This window comes from Spermophilus citellus (assembly GCF_964194105.1).
Source record: "Spermophilus citellus genome assembly, chromosome: 3".
NCBI classification, from domain to species: Eukaryota; Metazoa; Chordata; class Mammalia; order Rodentia; family Sciuridae; genus Spermophilus; species Spermophilus citellus.
In genome coordinates this window covers 195,401,616-195,415,199 of record NC_138184.1, presented here as the reverse complement: position 1 = coordinate 195,415,199, position 13,584 = coordinate 195,401,616, and the positions used below count along the sequence as shown (strand labels likewise).

General features: G+C 36.0%; 1 protein-coding gene across 1 annotated transcript in view; it reads left to right on the top strand.

The window, feature by feature from the left end:
- The window catches only part of NXPH1 (neurexophilin 1), a gene marked incomplete at both ends in the record, with an annotated part of 296,433 nt that extends 288,764 nt beyond the window's left edge, over positions 1–7,669 (top strand). The window contains one exon of the mRNA XM_081287762.1: positions 6,908–7,669. Coding sequence (XP_081143888.1) covers positions 6,908–7,669 — 762 coding nt within the window. The remainder of the gene's footprint in view (positions 1–6,907) is intronic.
- Positions 7,670–13,584: the final 5,915 nt, after the last annotated feature.

Genomic DNA, 13,584 nt, shown 5'->3' with positions numbered 1-13,584 from the left:
TGTTATGTTTATATTTACTTCTTTAAAAATTGAAATCTTTTAAGATGTAAAGCAATATGATAGAAGGAGAGAGTCAATGATTCCTGATTGCATCTGGGAGTAGATGTGTTAAGCAGGTTGCCCTTATTTTTCATTTTGCATGATCTCTTTACCTCCATAAACATCTAGCTTCTAATAAGGTTATTCATAGTCAACTTGCTCTACTTGCACAATATCATCCACTCACACTACAAAAGCAACATCGTTCCTTCCCTTCCTTCTCCAGATCCATAAGACCCATTTTACCATCTACCTTTTGAATGGCACTATCAGAATTACATGCAGCCACTTCAGCTTCCAATGTCCTTCATTTTATTCTCCAGCTCTCTTCTTAGCACTGTATTTGTTACAGGTGCAAGCAAACTTGCTAACTATCAATCTTTTCATGTTTCTTTCCTTTGTGTGTGTGTGTGGTACTGGGGATCAAACATAGGACCTTGTGCATACCAGGCAAGCACTCTATCACTGAGCTACACCCCCAGAGCTATATGTTTTTATTTGGATATAGAGTCTTGCCAAGTCACATAGTCTAGCCTTGCAATCCTCCTGCCTCAGCCTCTCAAGTAGCTGGGATTTCAGGCATGCACCACCTTGCTCATCTTTTATGTTTCTCTTTAGCCAATAAAACATCCAACTGAACTACTCCTATGTCTGAAAATATCTCTTCTATCTCTCTCTATTCTTTCTATCTTTCTCTGCCACTGCTTAGTTCAGGCTCCTTGTTCTCTCTAATGAAATATTTCAGTTATTTAGTCTCTCTTCCCTCAAGTCTTTCTCTACTAATTCCCCCTTCAGTGTCCAACCAATGATTCTTCTAGAGCTAGGATAGATTACTTGAAAACAAACAAAACAAAATTTAGTGGTTCACCATTACCTTTGAGATTAAGATTAAATAAAGTTTTAGCAGGACCTTTGTAGTTTTGCCCTAGACTACCTCTGCCAAATTCTATTTTCACTAGCAAAGCTCTTGAATTTCTGCAGTAAGGAACTATTTTTCTTTCATCCTTCCTTTTATTCCTTCCTTCATTATTTTCTTTCTTTCTCCATCCCTTTCCTTTCTTTGTTATTTTTTAACTTTCTTTTATTTTATTTTTCTTTCTATTTGATAAATCAAAATGTGTATATATCTACAACATGGTATTTTGATATATTTATATGCACAAACATATATGTATATATATAATATCTATATCTATATATGTGTGTGTGTGTGTGTGTGTGGGGAGAGAGAGAGAGAGAGAGAGAGAGAGAGAGAGAGAGAGAGAGAGAGAGAATAGGGTGACAGCACTTAAAATCTACCTTCAGCATGAACTCATTTATATGTGGAGTGTAATAAATACATTCTTAGGAACAGAGAGTAAAATGGACAGGAGTGCAGTGGGTAGGGAGATGTTTGTCAAAGGACACAAAATTTCAGGTAGATGGTAAGGAGTTATTTTTCACTCTTAAATTTGACATGTCTCTTCTCAGTTCTATGCTTTTGGTTAGTTTTGTTAATTATGTTTAGAAGAACTCCTCTGACCTGTTCTCTATCTGCTGAACATCCAAGTATTTCTTAACTCCTTGATCTAAGGATCCTTTCTTCTGTTGTCCTTCTCTTTCCACTTCGACTCTGACTTCTCAATGTGTCGGGCTGGTGGAATCACACAGTGATTTGCTTAAATGATCCCCCATGGTAGACTCCTTAAGAGCAAGAGCCATATAAGTTTATCTCTCTATTTCTCTATTTAACTTGGTATTACTGGAGTCTCACTACCTAGTTTTAGAATGAAATTTACCAAGGTTGTTAATATTAAACAGGTCTGGGGACTTTGCTAAGGACACTTTCTGCTTTTTCATGATTGATACCTTGTTTTAGACCTCTCCCAACTCCTTTTCTAATCTGAGTGAAAGCAAAGGGAAGAGAGAATAAGAATATTCAAGATTGTGCTGGTAATTATAGCTGAGACCCACTCTGATTCTGTACTCAAGCAGATGTTCAGAGCCCTCTTGACACTCAGCACTGCTCGCTGCTTTTCATGTCGCCCCATTGAAGGCAAACGCATGCATTGTGTTTGGTAGCTGAGCTGTTTCACAGTTGAACTTATGCCCATCCTTTGTTAACTGGAGCTTTGCTACCTATTCAACCTGCCATATTTATTAGGTTGTCACAGCAGCCCTTTAAAATTATAAGCTCCCCCCCACTCCCCCACATCTCAGTACACATTTGATTAGGGTTCAATATATGTTTATGGCTTAAGTAAGAAAATTTTTTAAAAAAATTATTTAAATGTGTTTTATTTTAGCAAGAAAACTTACTAGATCTACCCTCTTAAGTTTCCAAGTGTACAATACAGCATTGCTGGCTACAGATACAATGTTGAACAGCATATCTCTAGAATTCTTGCTTAACTGAGACTTTACATTGTTTACTTCCTATTTCCCCCTCCTCAACCCTTGGTATGATTTATTTTTTGTTTGCCTTATGTTTATGGTTAAGTTAAAGAGAAATTTTCTTATCAATCCTTTATACTCTCGAATGCTATCATAAGTTATTCACATACATAAGGTATTCATCCCGGAGTTTCTAAAAACATGTAATGACAAATAACAGCTAGTGATTCTAATGTTGAACACTCCCCACATGCCAGGCCTGTTCTGATTGCTTTAAGTGAAGTGTCCTATTTAATCCTCACAGCTACCCTCTGAGGGGGGTGAGGTGGGTGTTCTCCTAGAGTGTAGAAGAGAAATCAAACATTTAAATAAGTCAGGTGACTTGTGCACAGCACACAGCTCCAAAGGATCTGATTCTGGCCTGTGGTTGAAACAGTGTAACTACAGAGCCACACTCACAATCTCTACAGCTGCAGAGAGGAAACTCAGAACCAAACAACTACAATTCTGTCGGAAATCAGAGGCTGGTTTGCTTGTCTGAGTCGTAGCATCCTTTTGAATAGAGTGCCTCTTCCTCCTTGAGATTGTAACTCCCATGTCTCCTAATTTTTCCCTTTCATTCCCTACATTCTGCTGATAACTCACATTCTAAAATCTTTTCCTTACCTTCTTTGAGGCAATTTCAGTACAGGTTTGTTAGCTAGAGCATCACAGAAGCACTTTGTTACAGTTCTGTGCAGCTGCTGAGGTGTGAGTCCTAAGCTGCTACCCACATATCTGCACTTGTCTTTGCCTTTGTCAGTAAATAAGCATTTTTATATTAAAGCATAAATATAGGGATTGTAATAAGGACAATATCATATAATTAGGCAATTACAAATCTGGTTGTTTAACCAATCAAATTTTATTAAAACAAAATGAATCACACACACAAACACACACATACACAAACACCACACTTAAACCTTCAAACCTAAAAGATTTGTACTACTCTTATCAATTAATGTTAATTTTAAATTTTATGTTACAGCTACTCTGTGTTATAGAAAAATAGTATATTTTGAAGTGCACTTCATTCAGGGAATTAGTAGGAAAATTTTAATTGTTTCTATTAGTTTTGTAATTCTAATGAAATAATATTAATCTATGGATCTACTATGGATTTCTCTTTTGATAAAATAGTAAAAATTGCCTCATAGTAGACTGGCTTTGTCATCACGCAAAGAGGAAAGGAGGGTAATTGCTTGCTTTTCCCTTATACATTCCTATACACAATCCTTCTCTCCCAAAGAACATCCTCCTCCAATTTTTATCCCTTTAGGACATAATTTCCAGTCAATGTTGAAAAATTATTTTTGCTAAAGCAACCATTTTGCTATTATTAGGCATTTATTGCTTGAATATGCTCTACTTCTGGAATAATGTTTGAAATGACAAGAATCTGCAAGCAATAGTTTGGGTGCTGGGGAAAGAGGAGAGATACCAATGTAAAGGTTGGGCAGAAGTGAAGGAGAAGTACCAAGTAAAAGAAAGTTGGCAGCAAGGATAGTCTTTTCTCAATTCCCAACATTTTCCCCCAGATCTGAAGCATCCCATTTGATAGATATCTTGGACACCTTACCAGAGTGTTGGTTCATATTTGTAGGTGATAAGTTTAAAAGTTTGAAGAGTGACCATGTGCCTAAGACTGGTCTGTGCTTCCCTTAGATATGACCCTATCTATCTCCACCTTAATTTTTCCATTCTTTCTGAGCCCAATTCCATCATTAGGGTGTGATTCTCCACTGGTCTATGCTTGTCTCTTTTTTGGTAACTTCTGCACACAATGGCCTTGTTATCTTCCATGAAGGCATTGCTGTTGATTTGGGGATCACACAGCAGATACACCAGGAAGGCTAGCAAGCTATTTGAGAAGGTTTGTGTTAGCCTATCCAATGTTTCAATCTTGGGTTTTTAGTGTGCAGACATAGACATAAACTCATGATAAAAACTTCATTTAATCTTAGATGCAATGATTTTGCCTTGGGATAAATTTGAAGGATTTCTTAAACTCAGCATTTTTGGGAATAGACTAGCTTTGGCTGGTATTCTTTTTTGGATGGGAATAGTCCTGTGTCACATTGTCTCAGAATTAACTGGACAAGGAAGAAACTATTTGCTAGAATTTGGTGAAAGCTCATTGATCCAAAGGCATTTGTAAATAAGCAGGATGATAAGATCTAAGAAACTTTTAGATTATCAAGACCCTTTGCATCTATGTCCCATTCCATCCAAGTTGCAGCATTTGGCTTCACAATCTCAGGTAAAGCTACTCTTAGGTCAAATCTCCATAAGTACTATTTGGTGGTCTTTCTCTAAGTGTCTTTGAACATCACTTTGGGATTCATAGTGATAGTTTATTGTGGCCTTCCCATGTGATAACCACTATTTTAATGTGTTACATGTCTTTGCTCCTTCAAACTCATGGCAACCCTATGAGGGAGACACCTCATCTTTTTCAGTGCTGTGACTAAAAGACAAACCAGAAAAATTTTAGAGGAGGAAAAGTTATTTGAAGGTTCAGTTTCAGAGGTCTAAGTCCATAGACAGCCAGCTCCATTCCTCAGGGCTTGAGGTGAGGCTGGATGTTATGGCACAAGAGAGTGGCAGAGGGAAGTGGCTTACATGATAATCAGGAAGAAGAGAGAAACTTCACAAAATATATTATACCCCAAAGGCATGCCCCTCAATACTCACCTCATCCAGCCACAATCCTACCTGCCTTTAGTTACCACTCAGTTAATCCCATCAGGGGATTAACTCACTAATTGGGTTAAGGCTCTCATAACTCAATCATTTGCCCTCTAAATCTTTTTGCATTGTCTCACACATGGCCTTTTGAGTGACACCTCACATCCAAACCATAACAACACCATTATCACCTTCACTTTACAGAGACAATAAACAGAGGCAAAGGGAGTTTAAAGGACTTTATCACAAGGGTGCACAATTTGTAAGTGCAGATCTAGGAATCCTAGGAAGTCTGGCCCTGCAGTCCATGGTCTTACTCCCCCTGGGATTAGGATAGATTCCTTCCAACACTGGTAGCTGATAAAAGGACATTTCCAGTCTAGACACCTGCATGGCTAAGTCTATAGAGGGGTCCCCACAGTGCAGCTCTAGTTCCTAATGGGTCTGACTTTTAAATGCTCTTCAGGAATGACCTTTTACTTTGATAACAGTTTATAAGGATACTAGAGAGTCCAATGAGGCTGCGGAGTGGTAATAAGGATCAAGTCTGATATAGGCTGCAGAGGTTTCTTAGGACTGGTTCTCCAGGCTCCTGGAAATGGAGGTTTATAGTGAAACTTGTCTTTTTAATGGGTACCTAGAGATTCCCTTCAGCATCCCTAACCTAGACCAGTCAGTCTGCATTTTAAATGGTTTACTTGTATTGGCTGTTTTGGCTCCTTTGGGTCCTTGGCTGTGTTCATTTCTGTCCTAAGTCCTCTATGTCAGGATTACAATTCTCTGATTCAACTTTAGGCCAGTGAAGCTATTGGGACACTGTTTCCTCTGAATCTCTGGTTTAGTTGGGTAATCAATTCTTCTGAAACAGTGAAGACTGGGGTTTTAGGAAAACAATGTTTTAATATAACTCTCACAATCTAAACTGAACTGACCTTTTGACTGTGCGTTGTTTTGCTTCTCTGTCAATTATCTCTAAGTCATTGAATATTGGATGTCTTAATTTACATGGCTATTTCTAGACTATGTTTTAAGTCCATTATGATAAAACATTATGGGGTTGGGATGTGGCTCAGTGGTTACCTAGCATATGTGAGGCACTGGGGTTTGATTCTTAGCACTGCATATAAATAAATAAAATAAAGATATTATGTCTATCTACAACTAAAAGCAAATTTAAAAGATAAAACATTGTCTTATATGATATGCCAGATGTTTAAGATAATACACATATTATTTTATTTTGGCCAGTTATACTAGAATTCCTTTGCAAAATTAATTTTTAAAATATAACTATGGCATGGACAATTGGAAATCTAGAGAGTCAGTTGACATATTTAAGAGAATCCCTGTTTTAAAGTTTTTGATGATTTTGAAGCAGAGAAAGAACATAATGATTTATAAAACTTATTTTTAAAGTGTTAGGATTTTGATGTTTGGAAATAATTAATTTAGTTTGATGTATATTTGAATTTAATTTGGTTTTCTCATGCTAGATAATCTTCTCCTCCACTAGTCAATGTTTTTATACAGATTCCTAGGTCATGTTTAGTGGATTTTATCCACCCATACCTTTCCTCTTCTACTATTATATAAAAATAGAAGTGGCACTTTGTTACATCTTAATAAATATTGGCCAGATACTGAAGACTCTTTTAAAAAAGAAAAGTGTCATTTAATTCTGAGGCTTTGAGAAAGGACTTGGATCTGTGTGTTAGGTGATCTCAGATGCAGAGATATAAATGCCAATTTTCTGTTCCATTTTTAGGTCACATGTGCCAATTTAACAAACGGTGGAAAGTCAGAACTTCTGAAGTCAGGAAGCAGCAAATCCACACTGAAGCACATATGGACAGAAAGCAGCAAAGACTTATCTATCAGCCGACTCCTGTCACAGACTTTTCGTGGCAAAGAAAATGATACAGATTTGGACCTGCGATATGACACCCCAGAACCTTATTCTGAACAAGACCTCTGGGACTGGCTGAGGAACTCCACAGACCTCCAAGAGCCTCGGCCCAGGGCCAAGAGAAGGCCCATTGTTAAGACGGGCAAGTTTAAGAAAATGTTTGGATGGGGTGATTTTCATTCCAACATCAAAACAGTGAAGCTGAACCTATTGATTACTGGGAAAATTGTGGATCATGGAAACGGGACATTTAGTGTTTATTTCAGGCATAATTCCACTGGTCAAGGGAATGTGTCTGTCAGCCTGGTGCCCCCTACAAAAATTGTGGAATTCGACTTGGCACAACAAACCGTGATTGATGCCAAAGATTCCAAGTCCTTTAACTGTCGAATCGAATATGAAAAGGTTGACAAGGCTACCAAGAACACACTCTGCAACTATGACCCTTCCAAAACCTGTTACCAGGAGCAGACCCAAAGTCATGTGTCCTGGCTCTGCTCCAAGCCCTTCAAGGTGATCTGTATTTACATATCCTTTTATAGTACAGATTATAAACTAGTACAGAAAGTGTGCCCCGACTACAACTACCACAGTGACACACCTTACTTCCCCTCCGGATGAGGATGAACAAGAGGGTGAGACTGAAGCCTGAGGAATTAAAGGTCATGTGACAGGGCTGTTACCTCAAAGAAGAAGGTCACATCTGTTGCCTGGAATGTGTCTACACTGCTGCTCTTGTCAACTGGCTGCAAATACGCTAGTGGAAAACAATCTGATGTAATTTCTGCCCAGTCAGCTTCATCTCTCAGTATAGTTGTAAATCATCACAGATTTTAAAGTCATACTTGAGGGCATACCCTCACATGTAGAGGTACACAAACACACACTCATGCACATCTCAGCTTGCATCTGTCATCGGTTGAGAGGGCTTTCATTGTTTGACTCATAATGGTTCAGGATAAACTATCATCAAACGAAAGGATCAACTAGACAGAAAATGTTTCTAACATTCACCGTTATGGAAATCTCTTTTTAAAGTCTAGAGTCCATGCTAATCAATAATCCCCACTCATGCATTCCTACTGCTTGGAGTAGCTGTACTGGTAAATACTACTGTAGGAGTATATGCTTGTTAAAATGGAAAAAAAAATGTGTCTTTAGAGCTCAGTATTCTTTATTTTATGAACACAACAAAGTGTAGTAACTTTTTTCCAGCACATGGTAGGCACATTCAAGGTGATACAAGATGGCTCTTTTTTTTTTTTTTCCTATGGAAGGAGCCTGTTTTCAGTAAAGATGAGCAAACATTTGGAATTTACATGTGGGCAGATGTTGGGATTACAGCTTTCATCGCCAATCATCGGACATTTGCGAAGTTGAGACCAGCTAAGGCTGCTTAAAACAGTTCTGATCATTATATAAGAAGGGAAATGCCTGGCAGACACCATGTAAGTTATAAGTGTCTGTCTTATCTTTACTACACATATTGTAACAAATTCAATATCCTAGTCTTCATTTGTATGAATGGTTTGTATTGTACATAGTTTAACCAAGTGTTATTTGAGCTGCTTATTAATATTAAATTGTACTTGTCTCTCTGCTTGTTATTGGTTAAAAAAAGAAAAAAAAGGATATGAGGAATCCATTTTATCAATGTAGCTGTGAACTCCATTAAAAAGACAAACAATGTACAAAGCATTTATTCAGCTCAAGTATTGTTGAAAGCTATACATATACAACATTACACTGTCTGTATTTAGATATTTTATTTCTGGACAAAACAAAATGTACATAAAAATAAAACACTTAAATTTGAGTTTCAATATGTACTGTGTAAGATGGTGATTTAAATGTTTCTGACAAGAAGAACATGCTGGAATACAGTCATGGCTTTGCATCTCATGTCTTTAAATTTGTATGGAATTATCTAAATTGGTGTTAGTTGCCCATGCCAAACTACTTATTTCAATATCAAACCTGGGAAATAATTGTGGTATACAGCATTGCACACATTTTAGGTTTTACTGTCTTGTTAGTTATTCAAGAATTTTTAAAAAAGTCAATGAACATAGGAGATAATTGAGGTTTCCTAAATTTAACAATAAGTAGTTGAATTGGTTTTTTTGTATAGAGTCTTTATTAAGTGGGAGGATCAAAGGGGTATATGTATGTGTGTGTGTGTGTGTGTGTGTGTGTGTGTGTGTGTGTTTACAGAAAGTCAAAATATCTGAAGATGGTGACTGAGTTTCTCTGATTCAATACAACTAAAAACATTTTGGGAATAATAGAGGGCTTCAATGTTTAGTGTATGTATAGCAGATGAGATTAAGTTGTCTATGTAGTATTGTTTTTGGACATTAAACTTTCTTAAAAAAAAAGAGGGGGAAAAAAAACTAACGGCTAACCACTATACATTACTCCAGCAAAATAAAGAGTTAACATAAAACACCAATTTTAAAGCCATGAATTTGGGATTGAGATGTGAAATCTCAACGGTTAACCAAAGAAGCTCAATTAAGAGCACTGATCTATTCTTATCTCATATATGTTAGAGAGAAGTCTATTTTCACATAGAAAATAATATAAATATTACAGAGGGAAAAAACACAGAATTCTAAAGTAAGAACTCAATAACTGGTTTGACTAATGAGTTTCCATCTGCAGATGAAACATTCGTCATTCTGTTAAATGTCCATCTCTAATAAAAGTCCTTCAGTATATCTGGACAACCATTTATATCCATTTATACATGAACTTGTCATGGAATTTGGAGGCTAATATTAGAACAGATTGTGGCGGAACAGGCAATAAAAACTTCATGGGTTCTAGCTGCAGGACATACTTGCCACAGATAAATCTTATTACTTTGGAGTTTATTTATCAACATGATCACTTAGGAGTCATTTGGCTTGTAGCAAATAAGAGAGTGAGAAAGGGAAAATCATTTTTTTTCTTTAAAATTTTTAATGCATAGCCGAAGACTTTCATTATGTGAACTGATCCATCCTTTTGTAACCTAGAATTCAACATGAGATGAAATACGCTTCAGTTGCCCCGCTCCTCTGCTTTCTAACCTCCCAGTGAAATAATGCTTTCAAGTTTTTAACAAACGTACAGAACAATGACTTGAATTGTTTTTCTTTAGAAGAAAAACAAAATGAAACATGTAGCAAACATCCAACAACGATATAAATTTTTAAAAATCCAAAATGTCAGGACTTTTTCTGGATCTGACACACTTTTTCCAAACTTCTACATCATTTATACGCTCCCTCTGTAACTCAGAATCATCATGATCATACAGAACTTCAATACAAGAGAAAATGTATTGATATTCAATATATTATTCTGGTTTTAGACAGGCAGGGGATGAAGGATGATCATCAACATGAAGATTCAAAAGTTCCATTTAAAAACTTTATTTGACCAACTTGTTGATTCAACAATTGAAGAAGTTTTAACTATGTTTAAAAGTGCACTGGTTGGTTGGGAAAAATAAATTTTAAGCATCACTAAGGAAACAATCTTCTCTAGAATCTTAAAAATTATTCCACATCTTTGCTAAGATATAGGGGGGAAAAACCTAAATGAAATAGATAGCAAACACAGGTTTGTCAATCACTTTTGGAATATTTTAGTAAAATCAAAATTATTAGGAATAAATGATTATTGCAGCTTCTTGACCAATAGAAGGAAAATGGTATATTTTTAGTTTACTTACATATGATAAAAAACAATTTTCATGATATGGTTTCTATTGAGCCTTTTTGGCTTCATGGCTCTTGGGAGAATTTCCGTGCATAAGTGGAAGGGTCTCAATTGTTTCTAGTACATATAAAGTTCTCGAAGTTATTATTTTGCAAGTAGCTGAAATACTTGCAAAATTTAAAACTTCAGACTGAGAATCCTTAGGTTCCTTCATTTCAGCAATAAGTAGTAAGCAATATTTTTGCACAGAATAGATTAAAAAATCACGAGAAGACTGAGAAAGTGTTTTTTTTACACCCCCCCCCCACGCCACACACACACTGCTTTACATGTAAGATGCAGCTTCACAAATATAAACAGCTGTTTGGAAAAGCAATTTGCATCTCCACCATCAACTCTGAATGCCAAGTTTTAACCTGACAGAAATACAAATGGCTGTATTTGTAAACCTTTGAAAGATTTTGTTAATGTACCATTTTCAGATGTTTATTTGTTTAACTATCAATCTATTAATGTATTTTATATTTATTATTTATATTTTTATTTTAAAAAATACAAATCAGTAAATGCATTCAAAAATTTTTAAAAATTGCATCTTTGCATAAAATGATTACCTTAGTTTGTAGGTGACACAAATTGATTACATTTATGACCTAACTCAAATACTGAAAAACTGATCTCTAGGTCACACTTTTCTCAGGTATGTATCAAAGAATGATTGCAAGGGTTGAAAACATATGGGGAATAATTAAAAATTGTGGTGTATCATTGAGTTTTATATACAGAATAGAAATACTTTTAAGTAACAAATCTACAATTACTTTTATTTCACAAGGTAGAAAGAATAGAAATCTTACAATGAAAGAGTTTTAGTTTTGATTTGCTCAGTGAGCAAGTTCTAGGAAAACAGACAAAAATGAAACTGGAAGTGCAAAGCAGCCGTCTGCCCCAGGTTTGACCAAGGAACTTAAACATTTATAGTTCTGTATTTGCAGAAATGCACTTTATATTACTGAAGGATTGTCATTTGGCTCCAAAGCTCCCAGGTATGATGCCTTCACAATTTAAACCTTCACATTTAAATTGTGAAGGTTTACAGACTTTCCATTGGTGTCCGTGGCTGTAGTGCTCTTGCCATTGGAGTTCAGGTGCTGTTTCCAATTTCCAATCTGTGAATGAGACATACAGGTCAATTCACATCCTCACCTAGCAGGAGCTGACTTTTTATTTCCTGATCCTGTACCAGGACTTCAAAGGGGCAACTAGAATATTATGACTCTGACCATCAGATTCCTCTGGGAGTGGTTGTGATAAAGAAATAATGCATGAAAGTTGTTAGGATGCAGCCATTCCCAAATAAGTATTTTTTTTTAAATAAAATAACTGTCATTGTTGCTGTTACTGCCAACATTTACCTGTGGCTTTTCTGAAACCCAGTTTTACTATCAAAATCAATATTTTTTTTTTGCATTGTTCTAGAAGTTCTCAGTAGAAAGCATTGCTAAGTGACACTTAATAAGCAGGTCAAAATATTGCAGGAACATTTTAAGAGAGGCAAGCAATTGCTATTCTCTCATTATTCACAAAAGAGAAAGAGGTGCAAGTTCATGACACAGCAGGTGTTTACAGAATACTAATAGGTAAGCCATTTTCTGTATTAAGCAGTTTCCATGTGATCCCTCACTTAAGCCTCCCAACTCCATGAGGTACTGCTTTTGTGCTCTTTTTGAAAGAAGACTCAGGTGCTCAGAAGCATGAAATAACCTACTAAAGTGGGTTATCTATCTTAAGTGATAGATTAGAGTCAAATTCCATCTCTATCCCAGAGATTGACTTTTAAAACTTTTATTCCTCTTATTCTATTTTTAAAAATTCTTCAAATTGCACTGAAAGGAGTCTACATACAATAGACTTTTTAATATAAACATAAGCATACTATCATATGGAAGAGAAATGGGTAAATCATATAGTTCATTTATTTTTAACTATTTTCCATTTCTTATATTTGCTCAGGACCCGTCAGAGTCCCATGATTAAATCTCGCCCTGGTCCCACAGAAACCAGCTCTGATTTCTCAGGCCAACCTAGTACTACGGCAGTCAGTTTTGTTCCCTAAACCACGTTTTGTAAAATCATTTTTGATTTAGGGTCAGAGGTGTCTTCAAGCTTAATAAATCTGAAAGTTGTAGGTCAGGGATGAATAGAGCTGTAATGTAATTCTGAATTACCCCAGGTTCCTGCATGGGAATCTTGTTTCAAGGAAATACTGCTACATGTTTTAAAAACTTTCAGCAACATGATTTCAGTGTCCTCAAAAGTGATTCAAGTAATTTTTATATGGGTTCCATTCAATTTTTTTATGTCATTTTGTAATGTGTCTTTCTGCTTTCCTGTGATAGGCTCTGAATTGTACATTCTCACAGATGAAAAACACAATTGCAGGAGGGTATTTCTGCATAAAGCTTGAGTGGATGGGGAAATTTGAAAGGACAGCTCAATCTTCTGATATGTTTTATTTTTCGTGCTTGTAACATCTTATTCTTAAAACAAAAACATCAGAAAACTCTATCCATTTTCTTGCTTTACTTTCTCAGTTTTGCCAGAAACCCAGATCTGTACATAAAAACAGGAACTGGAATATGCTCCATGCTTTTCTTTCTTGTACCCTGGTTCTCTGATTATGACAGAGATGCTTAGACTCATTTAATTATTTTCACTTATTTGCTCATGTTTTGCTCATGTACAAAATCAACATTTGAGAGAAACAGTGAGAAGGCGAGTTATATTCTCTTGTTTTAATTAGAATCATGCTTGTATTCTCCCAGAAT